The 22452-nt window shown below is 44.2% G+C and overlaps 1 protein-coding gene across 1 annotated transcript; it reads right to left on the bottom strand.

Annotated features, from left to right (window-relative positions):
• Window positions 1-18884: 18884 nt before the first annotated feature.
• LOC116983523 (NACHT, LRR and PYD domains-containing protein 3-like) lies at window positions 18885-21658 on the bottom strand. Its single transcript, XM_033037334.1, has 5 exons — window positions 21037-21658; window positions 20340-20426; window positions 20014-20184; window positions 19529-19696; window positions 18885-19360 (listed from the first exon to the last, which is right to left on the bottom strand). The coding sequence occupies exons 1-5, from the start codon at window positions 21612-21614 to the stop codon at window positions 19276-19278; spliced, it is 1089 nt and encodes a 362-aa protein (XP_032893225.1). The 5' UTR covers window positions 21615-21658; the 3' UTR covers window positions 18885-19275.
• Window positions 21659-22452: the final 794 nt, after the last annotated feature.

The raw sequence follows: 22452 nt of genomic DNA, 5'->3' as shown, positions 1-22452 counted from the left end.
TTTTTTCTCACCTCAGTCTTAAATGGCCTCCCCTTTATTCTAAGACTGTGGCCCCTGGTTCTGGACTCGCTCAACATTGGGAACATTTTTCCTGCATCTAGCTTGACCAGTCCTTTTAAAATTTTATATGTTTCTCTAAGAACCCCCTCATCCTTCTAAACTCCAGTGAATACAAGCCCAGTCTTTTCAATCTTTCCTCATATGACAGTCCCGCCATCCCAGGGATCAATCTCGTGAACCTACGCTGCACTGCCTCAATCACAAGGATGTCCTTCCTCAAATTAGGAGACCAAAACTGTACACAATACTCCATATGCGGTCTTAATAAAGCCCTAGACAACTGCAGAAGAACCTCTTTAATCCTTTACTGAAATCCTCTTGTTATGAAGGCCAACATTCCATTAGCTTTCTTCACTGCCTGCTGTGTTCTTCTTGGTAGAACGTGGTCTGCCATTTACTGGTTCATCCCATTGAATTGGAGATTCAAACAATGAAAACCTTTTCGGACTCATTGAACTGCTCTCCAGGTGGGACCCCATCCTTCAGGAACATGTGCTAAGTGTAGAGGGGTCACAGAATAGGAATGAGTGGCTTCAACTTCATTATCTGTCCCCTGACTCACAAAATGAATTTAGTGCTTGAATCTTGTGAAACAACACATTTTGCTTGAGAGGCAATCTGCAAAGTACGTTGCAGTAATAGTAGATGCTACTCCAGATTCCTCCCATATTGAACAAACAACATTTCTTTTCAAAAACGTACTTTTAAAAGAAACACAGTATAAGATTCAAGAAAGATTTCTCAAGTTTGCAGACTGCAGCATCAAAAGAGGGGAAGCAATTGCTCAGTTGATAACTGATACATTGAAAGAACATGCGATTCCTCTCAGTGAATAGAGAGCTCAAGCCTACGATAATTGGGCAAGTAGACAATAGGTGCAGGAGTAGGCCATTCGACCCTTCAAGCCAGCACCGCCATTCAATGTGGTCATGGCTGATCATTCCCAATCAGTACCCCGTTCCTGCCTTCTCCCCATATCCCCTGACTACGCTATTTTTAAGAGCCCTATCTAGCTCTCTCTTGAAAGTATCCAGAGAACCCGCCTCCATCGCCCTCTGAGGCAGAGAATTCCACAGACTCACCACTCTCTGTGAGAAAATGTGTTCCCTCGTCTCCGATCCAAATGGCTTACCTCTTATTCTTAAACTGTGGCCCCTGCTTCTGGACTTCCACAACTTCGGGAACATGTTTCTGGCCTCTAGCGTGTCCAAATCCTTAATAATCTTGTATGTTTCAATTAGATTCCCTCTCATCCTTCGAAACTCGAGAGTATACAAGGCCAGCCGCTCCATTCTCTCTGCCACCCCGGGAATTAACCTTGTAAACCTACGCTGCACTCCCTCAATAGCAAGAATGTCCATCCTCAAATTTGGAGACCAAAACTGCACACAATACTCCAGGTATGGTCTCTCTAGGGCCCTGTACAACTGCAGAAGGACCTCTTTGCTCCAGGTATGGCTGAAAAATACAACGGGACACAAGCATATGTCAGAAGAGGCCTACTTCAGAAAGTGTGGGTGTTACGTTTTGGTAGACACTGTTACAGCAGGTCGCTTCAACACTGTTCAGAAGTTGGCTGAAAAACTTGATTTCTCACATGTCAAAAGTGATATGTAAAGAAAAGATGGATCTTTATCAGAGCAATATCCTGCTGACCTTAACGGTGATGATTTTGCAAAAGAAATGCAACATTTACCCTCAGTATATAAAGCAAATTTTGTAAATGAACAGTTAAAGCCATTAGATTTATTGAACTTGTCAACAGAGTATAGACTTGGTGACCTGTTTCCAAATGTTTATGTTAGCTTAAGAATACTATTAACAATTCCAGCAACAGTAGCTTCTGCAGAGAGGTCATTTAGCAAACTGAAGCTTATTAAGAAATATTTAAGGTCTACAATGTCTCAGGAACATCTTGTGGATTTGGCCAGGCTAAGTTAGAATCAAACATTGCCAGAACAATACATTTTCATGCTGTGATTTGAAATTCTTCACAAAAAAGGCCAGGAAAGCTCTTTATTTAAAGTAAATACTAAGCCTATCTACCTTGTTTTACTTTTTACTAATAATTATGTCTTCTGATGATCTCTGCATTGAAATATAAAAGGATGTTTCAATGTGAATTCTTTCTCCTTATCTGTATTGTAGCACAAACAAATATGTTCAAAACCAATGTGCTTTCTTCTCTCTGATCCTTTTATTTTATTTATATTTATTTATATTCATCATGGAGGGAGCAAAGACCATAAGGCCTCAAATGCAGAAAATCAACAGAGCACTCCATTCCACCCCTATCTCATCTTCCATACACTTTTTGGCTCATGGCATAAAACCGTAGTGGATCAAAACAGGATGGCCAATGGAAAGGGAAGCCGAAAGAAACTTTGTAACCACTGATAACCATATAACCATATAACAATTACAGCACGGAAACAGGCCATCTCGGCCCTTCTAGTCCGTGCCGAACACTTATTCTCCCCTAGTCCCATCTACCTGCATTCAGACCATAACCCTCCATTCCTTTCCCGTCCATCTACCTATCAAATTTATTTTTAAATGATAAAATCGAACCTGCCTCCACCACTTCCACTGGAAGCTCATTCCACACAGCTACCACACTCTGAGTAAAGAAGTTCCCCCTCATGTTACCCCTAAACTTCTGTCCCTTAATTCTCAAGTCATGTCCTCTTGTTTGAAACTTCCCTACTCTCAGTGGGAAAAGCTTATCCACGTCAACTCTGTCTATCCCTCTCATCATTTTAAAGACCTCTATCAAGTCCCCCCCTTAACCTTCAGCGCTCCAAAGAATAAAGACCTAACTTGTTCAACCTTTCTCTGTAACGTAGTTGCTGAAACCCAGGCAACATTCTAGTAAATCTCCTCTGTACTCTCTCTATTTTGTTGACATCCTTCCTATAATTAGGCGACCAAAATTGTACACCATACCCCAGAATTGGCCTCACCAATGCCTTGTACAATTTTAACATTACATCCCAACTTCTATACTCAATGCTCTGATTTATAAAGGCCAGCACACCAAAAGTTTTCTTTACCACCCTATCTACATGAGATTCCACCTTCAGGGAACTGTGCACAGTTATTCCTAGATCCCTCTGTTCAACTGCACTCCTCAACTCACTACCATTTACCATGTACGTCCTATTTTGATTTGTCCTGCCAAAATGTATCACCTCACACTTATCAGCATTAAACTCCATCAGCCATCTTTCAAATGGCCTAAATCTCTCTGTAGACTTTGAAAATCTACTTCATTATCCACAACCCCACCTATCTTAGTATCATCTGCATACTTACTAATCCAATTTACCACACCATCATCCAGATCATTGATCTACATGACAAACAACAGTGGGCCCAACACAGATCCCTGTGGCAGTCCACTAGTCACCGGCCTCCAACCTGACAAACAGCCATCCATCATTACTCTCTGGCATCTCCCATTCAGCCACTGTTGAATCCATCTTGCTACTCCACCATTAATACCCAACAATTGAACCTTCTTAACCAACCTTCCATGAGGAACCTTGACAAAGGCCTTACTGAAGTCCATATAGACAACATCCACTGCTTTACCCTCATCAATTTCCTGAGTAACCTCTTCAAAAAATTCAAGAAGATTAGTCAAACATGACCTTCCAGGCACAAATCCATGTTGACTGTTCCTAATCAGACCCTGTTTATCCAGATGCTTATATATATTATCTCTAAGTATCCTTTCCATTAATTTTCCCACCACTGACGTCAAACTAACAGGAATAACATTCCCCTCAGAGGCCGTGGTAGCCAGCTTGGGGCAGTAAGGGGTTGGAGAAAGCCAGATTGGAGGAGAAAAGAGGAGGGGGGAGCAGGATGAGGGGAGTGGGAGGGGGGGAGCAGGATGAGGGGAGAAAGGAGGAGGGGGAGCAGGAGTGGGGAGCAGGAGCAGGATGGGAGGAGAAAGGAGGAGGGGGAGCAGGCGGGGGGGAGCAGGAGGGTGGGAGCAGGAGAGGAGGAGCAGGAGGAGGGGAGAAAGGAGGAGGGGGAGCAGGAGTGGGGAGCAGGAGCAGGAGGGGAGGAGAAAGGAGGAGGGGAGAGCAAGGGGGGCAGGAGGGGGGAAGCAGGAGGGGAGAAGAAAGGAGGAGGGGAGAAAGGAGGAGGGGGAGCAGGAGGGGGGTGCAGGAGAGGAGGAGCAGGAGGAGCAGGAGGGGAGGAGAAATGAGATGGGGAGAGCAAGGGGGGAAGCAGGAGGGGGGAGCAGGAGGGGGGGAGAAAGGAGGAGGGGAGAGCAAGGGGGGAGCAGGAGGGGGGAAGCAGGAGGGGGGAGCAGGAGGGGGGAGAAAGGAGGAGGGGAGAAAGGAGGAGGGGAGAGAAAGGGGGGAGCAGGAGGGGAGAGCAAGGGGGGGAGCAGGAGGGGGGGAGAAAGGAGGAGGGGGAGCAGGAGTGTGGGAGCAGGAGGAGGGGAGAAAGGAGGAGGGGAGAAAGGAGGAGGGGAGAAAGGAGGAGGGGAGAGCAAGGGGGGGAGCAGGAGGTGGGAGGAGACTGATTGTTGATCAGGAGGGTGGTAAAGATGGGGGGATAATACGGGAGGGTAAACAGAGAGAAAGCAGCGGAGAATGGATTTGGAGGGGAGCCGTAGAAAGGAGTGAAGTAAATATTGGGGAGATTGGGGCGGTCACATATTTCTGATCAAATTTGCAATGATCCGAGCGGGAGACTGGAATTACCCAGTGTTTTCTTTTTTTTTTAACTTTTTATTAGAAGCAATTGTACAGAGATAAAACATTCGGCATCTAAAATTATACAATTATTGTACAGCTTCATTTTTAACCATATAACCTAAACTATGAAAATGAAAAAAGAAAAGAAAAAGAAAACAAGAAAGGAAAAAAATCGAAAGTGAAAAGATAGATCGAAAAAGAACGAAAGAAAGACCCCTAAACTACCAAGTAATGTGGCAGAAAGATATAGAAATAAGAAAAAAGAAAGAGAAAGGTGGAGACATACCTTGCCCCTCGTCCACCTCACCCAACCCAGCATCCGATTTAAATTTAAATTTGTGTTGCACCATGCTATTGTTGTCAGAATTCGGTGATGGGTGTCCATGTCTTGAGAAATTGATCTGGTTTTTCCGCCAAGTCAAACCTAATGTTTTCTAAATGTGGTGTCTCTCACATGTTTGTGATCCACATCTTCACTGTAGGGACTGTTGTCTTTTTTCCAAAATTTAAGTATTAATTTTTTCTCCGTTATCAGGCCATAGTTAAGGAAACGTCTTTGAAATATCGTTAACTCAGAGCAGGCTCCTGACATACCTAGTGTGATCAATTTTATGTCGGGATCCAATTTAGTTTTAAGTATTTCGGAAAATATATCAAAAATTCCCCTCCAAAATTTTGTAATTTTGTACTGGAAACAAAAGAATGGGTTATGGTTGCTTCTTGGAGGAGACATTTATCACAGATAGGCGAGACATTTGGGAAGATCTTGTTCAATTTAGACTTTGAATAATAGAGTCTATGCAGTATTTTAAATTGTATTAGTGAGTGCCTAACATTAAGAGAACAGTAGTGTATATATAGAAGACTTTTCTCCCAACTATCCTTTGAAATTGTTAAATCCAATTCGTCTTCCCAAGCTCGCCTAATTATTTCTGTTGATGGGATATGTAAATTTAAAAGGGTATTATAGAAGTACGATATTAACTTATTTGAATCCTCCTTTTTACTCATGCATTCATCTAGTATATCTGGACATGACATTCTTGTGTGTGTATTTTCACATAGTCTCGTATTTGAAGATATCTGAAGTAATGACTACCTTTCAGATGATATTTCAACTGTAATTCTTGAAACGAGAGGAAAGTCCCCATCTCATAAAGGTCTCCCAGCTTTTTAATTCCTAAGCTTTCCCATTGTACACACGCCTTGTCTAAAGTAGACGGTTTAAACGAGGGATTATTGGCAATTGGTAAGAAATGAGATAAATTTCTCAATTTAAGGGTTGATTTCAATTGTTTCCAGATTCGTAAGGTGCTATGAATTATCGGATTCTTCTCATATGTTGATTTCTTCAGATGTATTGGAGAGAGAAGAATCGCGCCTATATTGAAAGGCAAACAATCTTCCCTCTCCATTTTTAACCAGTTTACTTGTTGGCATGTATCGTCCATCCAGTAGATAAAATTTTACTTCGGAGTCACGTGAGTGACTACGCAAAGAGCCCGCCAGCCCGCATGTGCGTCATATCATCTATCGCATTGTGCAACGACTGGCTGGCAAGTGCGCTGCTCCTCCAACGGTAAGTTCAAACCTGAAGGTAAGTTTTTCAACTTATTTCCAGGTTCTGTTTTTTCCTTGCAGGAAAGCTATTTACAGAGTTTCCTGCTGGATGGACCACGGGGAAGTGTAATATACTCCACGTGGAATCCCGGTCGCACTGCGGTGAACCGGTTATGACCGCGGGGAATCCCAGTCAGGGACCGTGGGGGAAGACCAGCTACGGACCGCGGGGAACCGGCTACAGAGACCGCGGAAGTGCGAGTAGCCGCGGCCGTCGGGTTCATTACCCGAGTCACTGACAGTGCGGTCAGCGACTTCCAGGTGCTTCTTGAATCCGCGGTGGATCCCCAGAAAGGGGGTAAAGCCAAGAGTAAGATGGGTAGGCCTGTCGAGATGGGTACGTCCTCGGACGTTTAACCCAGATGGAGCATGGATAGAGTCCTCGGGCGTTAATCCCACAAATGTGATGCTCCATCCTAATATGGTCCATGGAACGGGGCCATATCAGCGTAGGTCTTCTCGCGGCCTGCGGCAGCACCTGTTTCAAGGCTGCTTACAGATCTTCCTCTTTGTGGAGGGGAGTGCGAGGGGTCAGTACTTAACTGACTCCAAACTGGGAAGGATGTCCATGGAACATAATATTGTTCCTGACAATACCGGCAGTGAACAGCGCTATCTGGGGTGACATTGGAAGGGGCATGAAAATCTTTGGAACGCCATCACTGGAACGCTATCAGACCTGCCTTAAAACCAAATTTGCAGGCTCATGTAAGGCCAGCAATGCCCAGCCGCCGAATCTTCTCTTCGAGGAAGATCTATCCAACAGGTAAGACCTGGATGAGGAAACAAAACTGTCGGACTAATCAAGGTATCAACAGCAAGCAAAGCTTCATTTTTTCGGCGACATCACACCCCACGCCTCCATCGGCAGTAAGCTGGGCAAAGGTCTTCTAGGCCAAGGCCCAAGTCGGTCCTCAGTAAATGTATGGAATTCACGCACCTCAGCAGTCCTTCTCTCCAAACTATGAACCGAAATAGAACCCGCATCAGGGGCCTTTTGGGCTTACCATAAGACCACCGGTAACCATGGAGGTAGGTGGGTCTGGTTCTTTCCAAAACATGGGGTAGGTGGACCATTTACAAGTTAGTAATATTTACAATTAATTTGTACAAATAACAATAATAACATGAAATTAGTTTATACTGCACAGTATACAAGGTTTCCAAGCAGGTTTCCGGGCCAGGATTGCCTTTCGAGACAGGCTCGGAAATATGGACAGTTGTCTTTTGAGACAGGCTTGGAATTATAGCAAGCGTGGTCTGATCATTGTGAAAGTTGGTAGAGGTCGGTTCAACCTTGATTTACTTCGCATATGCAGTATAGACATTTCAGCATAGGAAACTTTGTTACAAAGATACATACTATTCAGTTCTCATTCACAGGGATCAACGGAGATATTTGAAATTTAACTGGATGGGGCAACAATAACAGTTAAAGCGTTGCAAAATGGGCTAACCAGCTCCCAGGTTATGTACCAAATTACTAAAAACCAGGGCTTGGGCTCAGAGCCCAAAATCACTTGTTATAGCCTATCTGGAAGATATTCTAAACGCTGTATTTTGCTAAAATTAACTGTTTCAGCCGCAAGCTATATTTGAGATTCTCATCCATCCGGTTAAATTTAAGTTGATACCAACCGGAGTTATTGATTATTGGGATTTACCTTTAACTCTATTAATTTGTCTGAATTTGGGCCTTGCATTATCAGAACTTACAAACGTGCAAAGGACCAAGCTCTTTAGTACCATTTAGGTCTTTATTAACAGACCTACCAGCTGAAGCTATCAAAGCTATCAAAAGTGGCAGGCAGACAAATCCAGGGCAAAAATCAAAAAGGGCAACTTTTCAACATAATTGTATAAGGGGTAAGAGCGTTGTAAAAACAAGCCTGAAGGCTTTGTGTCTCAATGCATGGAGCATTCGTAATAAGGTGGATGAGTTGAATGTGCAGATAGCTGTTAATGATTATGATATAGTTGGGATCACGGAGACATGGCTGCAGGGTGACCAAGGCTGGGAGCTCAACATCCACGGATATTCAATATTCAGGAGGGATAGACAGAAAGGAAAAGGAGGTGGGGTAGCATTGCTAGTTAGAGAGGAGATTAATGCAATGTAAAGGAAGGACATTAGCTTGGAGGATGTGGAATTGATATGGGTAGAGCTGCGAAACACTAAGGGGCAGAAAACGCTAGTGGGTGTTGTATATAGGCCACCTAACAGTAGTAGTGGAGTTGGGGTAGGCATCAAACAGGAAATTAGAAATGCGTGCAACAAAGGCAAAACAGTTATAATGGGTGACTTCAATCTGCATATAGATTGGGTGAATCAAATTGGCTGGGGTGCTGAGGAAGAGGATTTCTTTGAATGTATGCGGGATAGTTTTCTAAACCAACATGTAGAGGAACCAACGAGAGAGCAAGCTATTCGAGACTGGGTATTGAGTAATGAGGAAGGGTTAGTTAGCAGTTTTGTTGTGCGTGGCCCCTTGGGCAAGAGTGACCATAAAATGGTTGAGTTCTTCATTAGGATGGAGAGTGACATTGTTAATTCAGAAACAAGGGTTCTGAACTTAAGGAAAGGTAACTTTGAGGGTATGAGACGTGAATTGGCCAAGATTGACTGGCAATTGATTCTTAAAGGGTTGACGGTGGATATTTAATGGAAGGCATTTAAAGACTGCATGGATGAACTACAACAATTGTTCATCCCAGTTTGACAAAATAATAAATCAGGGAAGGTAGTGCATCCGTGGATAACAAGGGAAATCAGGGATATTATCAAAACAAAAGATGAAGTGTACAAATTAGCCAGAAAAAGCAGCCTACCAGAGGACTGGGAGAAATTCAGAGTCCAGCAGAGGAGGACAAAGGGCTTAATTAGGAAAGGGAAAATAGATTATGAAAGAAAACTGGCAGGGAACATAAAAACTGACTGCAAAAGTTTTTATAGATATGTGAAGAGAAAGAGATTAGTTAAAACAAATGTAGGTCCCTTGCAGTCAGAAACATGTGAATTGATCATGGGGAACAAGGACATGGCAGACCAATTGAATAACTACTTTTGTTCCGTCTTCACTAAGGAAGACATAAATAATCTGACGGAAATAGCAGGGGACCGCGGGTCAAATGAGATGGAGGAACTGAGTGAAATCCAGGTTAGCCGGGAAGTGGTGTTAGGTAAATTGAATGGATTAAAGGCTGATAAATCCCCAGGGCCAGATAAGTTGCATCCCAGAGTACTCAAGAAAGTAGCCCCAGAAATAGTAGATGCATTAGTGATAATTTTTCAAAACTCTTTAGATTCTGGAGTAGTTCCCGATGATTGGAGGGTAGCTAATGTAACCCACTTTTTAAAAAGGGAGGGGGTGAGAAAACAGGGAATTACAAACCAGTTAGTCTAACATCCATAGTGGGGAAACTGCTAGTCAGTTATTAAAGATGGGATAGCAGCATATTTGGAAAATGGTGCAATCATTGGACAAAGTCAGCATGGATTTATGAAAGGTAAATCATGTCTGACGAATCTTATAGAATTTTTCGAGGATGTAACCTGTAGAGTGGATAAGGGAGAACCAGTGGATGTGTTATATCTGGAGTTTCAGAAGGCTTTCGACAAGGTTCCACATAAGAGATTAGTGTGCTAACTTAAAGCACACGTTATTGGGGGTTCAGTATTGATGTGGATAGAGAACTGGCTGGCAGACAGGAAGCAAAGAATAGGAGTATGCGGGTCCTTTTCAGAATGGCAGGCAGTGACAAGTGGTGTACAGCAAGGCTCGGTGCTGGGTACCCAGCTATTTACAATATATATTAATGATTTGGATGAGGAAATTGAATGCACCACCTCCAAGTTTGCAGATGACATGAAGCTGGGCGGCAGTGTTAGCTGTGAGCAGGATGCCAGGTGACTTGGATAGGTTGGGTGAGTGGACAAATGCATGGCAGATGCAGTATAATGTGAATAATTGTGAGGCTATCGACTTTGGAGGCAAAAACAGGAAATAAGACTATTATCTGAATGGTGGCAGATTATGAAAAGGGGAGATGCAACGAGACCTGGGTGTCATGGTACACCAGTCATTGAAAGTAGGCATGCAGGTGCAGCAGCCAGTGAAGAAAACAAATGGTATGTTAGCATTCACAGCAAAAGGATTTGAGTATAGGAGCAGGGAGGTTCTATTGCAGTTGTACAGGATATTGGTGAGACCGCACCTGAAGTATTGCGTACAGTTTTGGTCTCCAAATCTGAGGAAAGACATTCTTCCCATAGAGGGAGTACAGAGAAAGTTCACCAGACTGATTCCTGGGTTGTCAGGACTTTCATATGAAGAAAGACTGGATAGACTCGGCTTGTACTCGCTAGAATTTAGAAGATTGAGGGGGGTTCTTATAGAAACTTACAAAATTCTTAAGGGGTTGGACAGGCTAGATGCAGGAAGATTGTTCCCGATGTTGGGGAAGTCCAGGACAAGGGGGTCACAGTTTAAGGATGAAGGGGAAATCCTTTAGGGCCGAGATTAGAAAAACATTTTTCATACAGAGAGTGGTGAATCTCTGGAACTCTCTGCCACAGAAAGTAGTTGAGGCCAGTTCATTGGCTATATTTAAGAGGGAGTTAGATGTGCCCCTTGTGGCTAAAGGGATCGGGGGTACGGAGAGAAGGCAGGTACACGATACTGAGTTGGATGATCAGCCATGATCATATTGAATGGCAGTGCAGGCTCGAAGGGCCGAATGGCCTACTCCTGCACCTATTTTCTATGTTTCTATGTTTCTATGTTTCTAAAGTTACAATGGTGGACGAACAGTATCAGTATTGCTAATAACTTTTGGTCAGTAAATCTTCAGTTATATTACAACCTGATGCTAATGCTCTAAGATGGAAAATTACTAATACCCTCTCTAGTTACGGAGGCAGATACGATTTGCATAAATTACCAATTCTTCAGTTATATGGTATCAACTACCTGTAGGCACTGGGTGCATTCTATGGGTTAAAGGTTATTGTGCACATATGCATAAACCTGCATGCTCAACTCCAAGTTGATACACTTTGGTGGTGGCATATATTAATCACATGGGTGCAATCAACTCAGTATCCTGTGATAGTTTACATAACCTCATTTGGCGCTGGTGTATCATCATGTAAAATCAATGATAACACAGAATGGATGTGGGATCATAAAGTATTTAATGACATTGTCCGAAAATCGAGATGTTTTGTAACCAGGCTCAATCACCAGTTGCAAAAAATATGTGGCATGGCAGTGGCGATGGATGCATTCTCGCTACACTGGGGAAGAATGTCCTTTTATGTCTTTCCTCCATTTTGCCTCATCAGTCGGGTCTTGCAAAAATTCAGCAAGTTCCCGCTTCAGGCATTTCTCTTAGTGCCAGACTGGCCTATACAGCCATGGTTCCTGCTGACGTTGGGAATGCTAATAGAACCTGATATGTTTATTCTAGACACAAAAATTGCTGGTTTAGCCCGTGATTCGGGAAACCATCCTCAGCATGAAAAAATCAATTCATTGACGCAGACTCTGAGAAGACCGTTCCTGCGGCTCGGGTTGTCAGACCGAACCACGGACGTGATCACTGCAGATTGCAGGGATAGCACCAAAAAACAGTACATTTCCTCATTAGAAGATGGGAAATATTTTGTTTAAATGCTAATATTACATATAATTCGGCACGGATGACTGACGTCTTGAAGTTCAGTTTTATATGGGTCTTTGACAATCATTAAGTTATAGTGCCATTAACTGTGCCAAACGTGCCTTCTCATCATATTGGCTGCGGGGAGCAGGATCCACTCTGCCGGGTCTCACCCTCTGATATCTGGATTATGAAGGGTATCTTCAACTCAAAACCTCCCAGGCCCAGGTACGCAGAGATATGGGATGTTAACATTGTGCTAATGCCGCTTTGCCGTTGGGCTCCAGCTACATCCTTGTCCTTGGTCAAACTCACTTACAAAGTGGTTATGCTCATGGCGCTGGGTTCAGTGCAATGGGCCCAGTCATTGCATAAGCTGTGACTGGACAGGATGATTACATCTGCAGGCAAAATAACATTTATGTTTATGACTTAGTCAAGCAGAGTAGACCAGGGGCATCATTTGTTTGCGTGTGGTCACACATCTACACCAGTATGTTAAGGTCACTAAGAGCCTTAGAGACTCTGAACTAGCAATGTTTGTTAGTTACATAAAGCCTCATAAGGTATCAGTACAGACCATTTCCGGGTGGTTGAAATGGGTTCTGGCTTATACAGGAGTGAACACTGACATTTTCAAGTCTCACTCCACCAGGGCTGCAACATCATCAGCAGTTTCGCTGGACCATATCCTAGCAGCTGCAGGATGGTCAAATGAATGATCTTTCCAAACTTTTTAGAACTAACCCATTGCCAGACCGGGGCTATTTTCCAACTCTATTTTGGTTCTGTTTTATAGTTTCTTCCCGATTGAGGCGTGTTCATTAAAAAGCATTTGTTCATTAAAAAGCATCAACATGTCTATATCTATGTCATGTCTGAATGCATTATTAATGTTCGCTCATCCTTGGTCAACTGATGCAGTGTGTGACGCATGGACTCATTTCCACGGCATGAAATCACAGAACTTTGAAATCTTCACATAGTCACTCACGTGACTCCGAAGTAAAATAGTAAGATTAAATGAGAACTTACCAGTTTGAAGTTTGATCATTATTTTATGAGGAGGTACGATGAGGGATTACGTGCCATCCACTCCCAACCCTCATATCATAAAGGTCAGCTGGTATTCTAATTTCTTTAATCTTACTATGTTCAATTCAACAACTGTTTACTGTGATTTCACACCGCTGCTTTGAAGATTGACGCGCATACGGGCTGGCGGGCTCTTCACGTAATCCCTCAATGTAACTCCTCATAAAATAAAGATCAAACTTCAAACTGGTAAGTTCTCGTTTAATCTTACTATTTTTAATATTAGTTGCTCTGTAATAGAGAAGAAAATTAGGGAGAGCCAGTCCACCGATTTCTTTTGGTTTATATAAATGTTGTTTGTGAATTCTGTGAGTTTTATAATCCCAGATAAAGTTTGTAATCACGGAGTCGAGTTTTTTAAAAATGTTTTTATGGAGGAAAATCGGTATTGATTAAAATAGGTACAGGTTGTGGAAGGAAAATCGTCTTTATGGCATTTACTCTACCTATAAGGGAAATCGGAAGTGTTTTCCAAAATTGAATAAGGGCATTTAATTTGATGATTAATGGTGGAAAATTTGCTTGAAATAAGGAGGGATATTTTCTAGTCACGTAGACTCCAAGATATTTAAATTTTTCCATAGCAATTCTAAAGGGAAATTTTAGGTGATGTGAAGGGTCTTGAGGTTTTATCGGCATAATTTCACTTTTGTTCCAGTTTATTCTATACCCTGAGAAGGATCTGAATTGTTCTATGAGATTCAGTATATTTGGGATACTGACTTGGGAGTTGGTAATATATAATAGTACATCGTCTGCATATTATGAAATCTTATTATTAGTATATTTAGTATTATAGCCATGAATGGTCGGATGTACTCTTATACTTTCTATAGCAAGGGCAAATAACATTGGTAATAATACGCACCCTTGTCTGTTGCCCTTGGATAATTGAAATTTAGGTGACTAGTTTGATTAGTCAGTATTCTGGCAGTCGAATTGTTATATAGCAACTTTATCCATGAAATAAAATGTTCTCCTAGTTGGAATTTTTGCAATACTGTGAAAAGATATTCCCATTGTACTTGGTCAAATGCTTTTTCTGCATCTAAGGAAATAATTGATATCTTTGTTTATCGTTCTGTGTGAGTACATTATATTAAACAAGCGTCTCAAGTTATTGAACGGAGTCGACCACTGGTGACCAGCGGGAGGGGGAACGGAGTCGACTACTGGTGACCCGGGGGAGGGGGAAAGGAGTCGACTACTGGTGACCAGCGGGAGGGGGGACGGAGTCGACCACTGGTGACCAGCGGGAGGGGGGACGGAGTCAACCACTGGTGACCCGGGGGAGGGGGAATGGAGACGACCACTGGTGACCCGGGGAAGGGGGGAAGGGGTCGACCACTGGTGACCCGGGGGAGGGGGAACGGAGTCGACTACTGGTGACCCGGGGGAGGGGGAACGGAGTCGACCACTGGTGACCAGCGGGAGGGGGAACGGAGTCGACTACTGGTGACCCGGGGGAGGGGGAACGGAGTCGACCACTGGTGACCCGGGGGAGGGGGAACGGAGTCAACCACTGGTGACCCGGGGGAGGGGGAATGGAGACGACCACTGGTGACCCAGGGAGGGGGGAAGGGGTCGACCACTGGTGACCCGGGGGTGGGGGGACAGAGTCGACCACAGGTGACCCGAGGGTGAGGGGACAGAGTCGACCACTGGTGACCCGGAGGAGGGGGCGATGGAGGAGGGTAAAATAGGAGGGGTGCCCCCAGTGCACAGTGACGGTCACTTGGCCCAATAGAACTTAATACCAAAATAGTGAAACAATTTTGCAGTTCAGTGTTAGCGTCAAACGGACAGTTACCTCAAGTACTGACACTTATGCAGAGCCGGTCCCAGCCGCTGGAGACCTTCACACTGAATGCGGCAGTCCTCCAGATTGAGGTGTTCGATTGTATCACAGAACCTGATGACATGAGACATGACCGCATAGTCAATCGGCATCAGTCCCAGTTCATAGAATGAAAGTGTTTCCACAGATCCCAGTGTCTGCTGAGCCAGTGCAGGATTCAGAGACTCAAACAGGTAGTGCATCATATTCAGGAGACTCTGTTTATCAGCGTCACTCACTGAATTTTTGCAATACTGTAAAAAGATATTCCCATTCTATTTGGTCAAATGCTTTTTCTGCAGGAAATAATTGATATGTCTTTGTTTATCGTTCTGTGTGAGTACATTATATTAAACAAGCGTCTCAAGTTATTGAACTAATGTCTCTTGGGGATAAACCAGTTTGATCAGAGTGTATTAATTTACAAACGTACTTACTTAGTCTTCTTTCATGGGTTTTAGCTAATATTTTCTGGTCTGTATTAATAAGAGTTATTGCTCTACATGATCCTGGCTCTTCAAGATCTTTATGTTTTTTGGGTATAAGTGGAATAGGTGATTCGGCTAAAGTTTGTGGTAGCATCAGTTCTTTAAATGCATGTATATAAAGGGTTTGTAAATGAGGAGAAATTAATTCATGAAATGTTATATAAAATTCATTACTGAACCCATCTGGGCCTGGCGTTTTACCATTATTCAGTGATTTAATAGTCTCTTCAATTTCTTTTACTGTAATCTGCACTCCTAGTTATTCACGTTCCGCCGCATTGAGTGACGGAAGATTGCAATTGTCAGTTTTTAATCTTTATAGTTTCTACTGAAGTTCTAGGTGTGTATACATTTTTATAGAATTGTAAAAATCTTTAATTGACACCTTTATACCTGTTTGTCAGTTATAAAAACCTGGATGCAACATAACTTCCTCAAACTCAACAGCGATAAAACAGAATTCCTCCTCATAGGCTCCAAATCCACACTCAGCAAAATCAATAACACCACTCTCACCATCGACGGCACCACTGTCTCCCCATCTCCCCAGGCCCGCCACCTTGGCGTGATCTTTGATTCCACCCTCTCCCTTGAGCCTCACATCCACCATGTCATTAAAACCTCCTTCTTTCACCTCCGCAACATCGCCAAAATCAGACCCTCTCTCACACCTCCCGGCTGCTGAAAGACTCATCCATGCCTTCATCTCCTCCCGACTGGATTACTGCAACTCACTTCTCCTTGGCATCAGCTCCAACTGCATCAACCGACTCCAACTGGTCCAGAATGCAGCCGCCCGACTCATCACCCACACCAAATCCTGGCATCACATCACTCCAGTCCTCAAACAACTTCACTGGCTTCCCATCTCCCACCGGATCACCTACAAAATCCTGGTCCTCACCTACAAAGCCCTCCACCATCTGCCCCCCCCCCCCATATCTCACTGACCTCCTCTCCCCCTACCAACCCTCACGGTCCATCGGATCCACATCAGCCGGTCTCCTCTCCATCCACAAATCCAACCTCCGCAGTTTTGGGGACAGAGTCTTCTCCAGGGCAGCTCCCAGGCTCTGGAACTCCCTCCCCCAACTGATCCGCAATTCCGTGTCCCTCACCATCTTCCAATTCCGCCTCAAGACCCATCTCTTCACCTCTGCCTATCCTTAGCCCCACGTCCCCCTCCCTTTTCATCTGTGCTTGAATTGCCTCATATTGTGTTTTGAATTGAATTCTGGCTTTAATTTGTGTACTAGTCATGTCTCTACTATTTATTTCATTCTGCATACATGTTTTTCCTACCCGTGCTCAATTTTTGTAAGGTGTCCTTGAGACTCTTGAAAGGCGCCCATAAATAAAATGTATTATTATTATTATTTAGGGAGTGTTAGCAGCTCACCTTTTTCTGATCCAATTTTTTGGATGGTGTGATTTTTTTCCATTTCTCTCAGCTGACGTGCCAGAAGTTTGTGCAGTTTGTCACCAAATTCAAAGTTTTTTTGCTTAGTATATTGAAATAACTTAATAACTCTTGCAGAAATAATTTGATTTAACTTAAATTTTAATATTGCTATCTTATTGCGTTTGTGAATAGAGGGAATAGTTGTGAATAGAGCAGCGCTGGATTTGGAGCGCTGCAGAGCCAGGGATCGAGTTCACCAGGGTCGGAGCTCCAACCGGCGCGGCCTGAGGACTACGAGTGCCCCAGTCTCCAGGGAGGAGGCAGCCGCTCCAGACTTTACCAAGCCGCTGAGGAATGTTTCACCCGACGCCGAAGTTCCATCTTCACGGCAAGAGGGCCCTGAAAATCATCAGACCGGCTGCAAGGCCACAAATGGGCCCCGACCTCGGGTGTTTCACAGAGGAAGAGGACTTAACTTTCTGGTGCCTTTCCCCACAGTGGAAAGTTTTGATTCTGCTGTGGGGGGACGTTTGTGTTGAACTCTATAATGTGTTGTGTCCATTTTATTCTTTTTTTTTTAACCTTTTTCTATGGTTTGTAATGGAACTTATTATTTAATTTTTGTAAAGCACTTTGGTGTCAATGCGAGTTGACTTAAAACGTGCTATATAAATAAAACTTACTTACTTACTTACTAGGGATCGGTAGCATTTTCTAAATCAAGCTGTCTAATCTGTTCTTCTAATTCCAATTGTTCCGACCTGTTTTTTTTATTTTGATACGCTTGATATGAGATAATAGAACCTCTGATAAAGGCCTTAAAAGATTCCCATAATAAAGAGGCCAAAATACCAGGTGTGTCATTTGTCTCATAAAATAGTTCCATCTGTTGCTTCAAATATTCACAGCAACCTGGATCGGTTAATATTTGAGGATTAAATCTCCAGAACATTTTTTTTATTATGCATTCCTTCTAATTTTAAGGAGAATGGTAATGGACAATGATCGGAAATAATATTATTACGATATTTGGGATTTATTGTAAAAGGAATTAATTCTGTGTCCACCAGAAAATAATCAATACGTGTATACGTTTTGTGAACGGCTGAATAAAAAGAATATTCTCTTCCGGATGGATTAGCAAACCTCCATACATTGGTTATGTTTGTATTTTTTATGTAAGTGTTTAGAAGTTCGCTGGATTTTGATTTTGTATTATATCTCCTTTGCTGTGAGGATCTATCCAGATATTGGTCCAGTACACAATTGAAGTCTCCTACAATTATCAGATTTTGCTGGGTGATGTCTGAGATTATGTTAATTATTTTATTAAAAAATTGTAGGTTGTCAAAATTGGGGGCGTAGATATTCACCATAGTAATATCAGTTGAATATAACTCCCCAGATACTATAATGTATCTACACTCCTTATCGGCTATGGTGGCTTTGTGTTTGAATCGTATGCCTTTACAAATTATGATTGCAGTACCTCTAGCTTTAGAAACGAAAGTAGAATGATATAATTGCCCAATCCAGTTAGCCTTCAGCCTGTTATGAGCTCCATGCTTAAGATGCGTCTCCTGTAAAAATATTATATCAGTATTAATAGATTTTAGATGGGCTAAGAACTTGCCCCTTTTAATTGGCTCATTAACCCCCCTAACGTTCCAACTACAAAAGGTGATTCCTCCAGTTTTCCAAGGATTGTCTTGCATTAAAGCTTACATGGTTTTCCTTGTTTCACATAGACATTTGGTTGCTGAGCCCAATTCCAGACCCCTCCAGGCCTCTCCCAAAAAAAAGTGCCTTAAAAAGGATAAATAAAGAGTGTAACAGACAAGCTAAAAAAAAAAAAAGTCTAGTCACAGCATATAGACATGCTGTGGATGTGACCCACCCCCTCATGGGATAATTCTTGTAAACTTCTGTAGATGTTAGTTGCCCAGTGTTTATTGAGTTCTGCGAATATTAGTAATCTAGACATCCACTAAATTTCAATGTCATTTACTGTCATTAACTATTTACATTTGATTTACAGACAATACAGCAGTAACAGACATTGCTGTGTGAATGAACAGTTTGAACAATGTTGCTGCTGCTGTTGTCACTATCAATCCACAGCAGGAGCTGATAAAGTCACATCTGGGATCCTGCAGATCCAGCTGCAATTCCCTCGTCCCCCACTGGGTCAGCACCGGATATCCGGTGTCAGCAGCAGCATCACCGCGTACCCGGGTCACGTGACAGCGGGCAGGGCCGCCTCTGACATCACTGCCCGGCCGGCCCGGGAAGCGTTGGTGTTTAAAGGGGAGGGCGGCCATTTAAATGGGAGAGCGGGGAATCAGCCAACAATATTCCGTTCCCCAGGTCAGTGACGTTCACACCCCGAGATGTTCACACGGTTACACTCAGTCCGCGTCTGATTCCCTGCAGACTCTTCAGCTGGTTCCGTCCATCCGCACTGAACTTATTCTCCAGCCTGAAACAAGTCGAGGAATAAAGAGGAAATAAACAGATGAAACAACAGTGCCAATAACAGGGACTGGGGTTAATATTTCAACAACACTTACAGAACAAAATCACAGGAGAAAGAAGCCCGCGGAACCCCTGATATTTTATCACATTAAACATTAACACAAACACTCACCCGATCTGCTTCAGTCTCAGGAGGTTCAGTATGAGGCGGCGGAGAGCGGGGACAGATCGGTCTGTGAGATAGTTGTGTGACAGCCACAGCTCCGTCACCGTGTGGTTTGTACTGAGAGCGGAGACGAGATCCTCGGCACCAGAATCTGTGAGACTGACACCGTTCAGCCTGGAGATGAGAGAGAGTGAGGGTGAGGGACACAGAGAGACAGGAGACAGTGCAAATCCCCAGTGTTTTCAGTGACACAATTACTGATCATATTAATGTTCTGTGTCATATATATAAAGAAAATAGGTGCAGGAGGAGGCCATTCGGCCCTTCGAGCCAGCACCGCCATTCATTGTGATCATGGCTGATTGTCCCCAATCAATAACCCATGTCTGCTTTCTCCCCATATCCCCTGATTCCACTAGCCCCTGGAGCTCTATCTAACTCAGTAGACACCCAGTGAATGTAAACACAATCTCTCTCAGTCTGGGACTTACCACAGTCTCTGTATTTTACAGTCCGGGTTCCTCAGAGCCGCAGACACCAGTTTCACTCCAGAATCTCCCAGTTTATTACCACTCAGGTCCAGCTCTGTCAGTGAGTGGTTTGTACTAAGAGCGGAGACGAGATCCTTGGCTCCAGAATCTGTGAGACCGACATAAGCCAGCCTGGAGATGAGAGAGAGTGAGGGTGAGGGACACAGAGAGACAGGAGATGGTGCAAATCCCCAGTGTTTATCAGTGACACAATTACTGATCATATTAATATTCAGTGTCAGACACCCAGTGAGTGTAAACACAATCTCTCACAGTCTGGGACTTACCTCAGAGTCTGTATTTTACAGTCCGGGTTCTGCAGAGCCGCAGACACCAGTTTCACTCCAGAATCTCCCAGGTCATTGAAACCCAGTCTAAACACAAACAGACAGAGTAAGAAACAAACTGATACAAACCCCGGGGCAGAGATAACTTCTCAGAAATTAATATTTCTGGAAGCACCTCAGCAAATGATTGAATACATCTCTGTGGTTGCGGTGTTTGGAGTCTTTCACCATTTATTCTCATTCCCCGACGACTGTGAAATGTTCCCTGTGCAGAGAACGGCTACAACACGCCTGACCCGGGGGAGGGGGGGACGGAGTCGACCACTGGTGACCCGGGGAGGGGGGATGGAGTCGACCACTGGTGACCCGGGGAGGGGGGACGGAGTCGACCACTGGTGATCAGCTGGAGGGGGGGCGGAGTCGACCACTGGTGACCCAGGGAGGGGGGAAGGGGTCGACCACTGGTGACCCGGGGGAGGTTAAACCGAGTCGACCACTGGTGACCAGCCGGAGGGGGGATGGAGTCGACCACTGGTGACCCGGGGGAGGGAGGGGGGGGGATGGAGGAGGGTAAAATAGGAGGTGTGCCCCCCATGCACAGTGACGGTCGCTCGGCCCAGTAGAAGGGGTGCTGGACTTAATACCAAAATAGTGAAACAATTTTGCAGTTCAGTGTTAGCGTCAAACGGACAGTTACCTCAAGCGCTGACACTTGTGCAGAGCCGGTCCCAGCCGCTGGAGACCTTCACACTGAATGCGGCAGTCCTCCAGATTGAGGTGTTTGATTGTATCACAGAACCTGATGACATGAGACAGGACCGCAAAGTCAATCGGCGTCAGTCCCAGTTCATAGAATGAAAGTGTTTCCACAGATCCCAGTGTCTGCTGAGCCAGTCCAGGATTCTGAGACTCAAACAGGTAGTGAAGCGTGTTCAGGAGCCTCCGTTTATCAGCTTCACTCTCTGTGTTTCCAGCCTGGTGTTTAACCTCCTCCTTCACCCAGTCAATCACTCGGCAGGTTGTTTCATTAGGAAATGGACCCAGAAACTCCTCCAGGACCCGAGCTGACCGTGGGGAGGAGAGACCAGCGACAAAACGGAGAAATATTTCAAATCGCCCGTCTGTCTTGCTGTGGGCTTCAGACAGGAATTTCACGATATTCCCGGGATCTACAGTCAGGAATTGTGCAAGTGCGGCTACAAACTCTTGGATGGTGAGGTGCGGGAAGGTGTACACCACGCTCCGGGCTGAATCCTCTCTCTCCAAAAGTTCCATCAGGAACCCGGACAGGAACTGGGAAGGCTGCAGATTGTATTTGATCAAATCTTCATCTGTGAACACAATGTTCTTCTCAGCCACTCCAGTGAAGGCCATCTGACCAACCCTCAGTAACACCTCACGGAGGCTCTCAATCTCACGGCCGTGGTTTTTCAGGATGTTGTAAATAAAGTAGCAATATAGTTGTGTGATGGTCGTGGGAACATGCTGCGGGTCCCGGTGTGTTTGTGTGAAGAAGGGGCCCAGTGTCTGGCCGAGGATCCAGCAGTAGGAGGGGTTGTAGCTCATGGTGTACAGGATCTCGTTCTCCTTCACATGTTTGAAAACAGCTGCTGCCACCGTCTGATCTTCAAAATACCTGGTGAAATATTCCTTCCGTTTCTCACCAACAAATCCCAGGATTTCAGCCCAGACACTGATATCTGCCTTTTCCAGTAAATGTAACGCAGTGGGGCGGGTGGTCACGAGCACTGAGCACCCTGGGAGCAGCTTGTGCTGGATTAAACTGTACACAATGTCAGACACTTCACACCACCACTCTGGATCTGGGCACTGGTGCTTAGGCTCTGTGTCTCTCCGACTGTCAGCAAAATCGATTCTGCACTTGAATTCATCCAGACCATCGAATATAAACAGCAATCCCTCTGGGTTCTTCCAGACCTCTCCCAGGATATTCCCAAAGTAAGGATACTGATCCAGAATCAGTTCCCTCGGGGTTACTCTGCAGTTAATAGTGTTTAAATCCCGGAATTTGAAACTGAAGACAAACTGGAAGTTTTGGTATATTTTCCCCGTGGCCCAGTCATGAACAATCTTTTGCACCATTGTTGTTTTT

Source organism: Amblyraja radiata, chromosome 18 (assembly GCF_010909765.2).
Source record: "Amblyraja radiata isolate CabotCenter1 chromosome 18, sAmbRad1.1.pri, whole genome shotgun sequence".
Lineage (NCBI taxonomy): Eukaryota > Metazoa > Chordata > Chondrichthyes > Rajiformes > Rajidae > Amblyraja > Amblyraja radiata.
The sequence above is the reverse complement of the archived record's forward strand: the minus strand, read 5'-3'. Positions and strand labels throughout refer to the sequence as shown.

Coding starts and splice junctions, on each gene's coding strand:
- LOC116983523 (XM_033037334.1), bottom strand. CDS start 21,614: ATGGAACTTTTGGAGAGAGAGGATTCAGCCCGGAGCGTGGTGTACACC. Junction 20,427..21,036: donor CACAAGTGTCAGCGCTTGAG/GTAACTGTCCGT, acceptor GTTTGTGTTTAG/ACTGGGTTTCAATGACCTGG. Junction 19,361..19,528: donor CTGAGACTGAAGCAGATCGG/GTGAGTGTTTGT, acceptor GACTTGTTTCAG/GCTGGAGAATAAGTTCAGTG.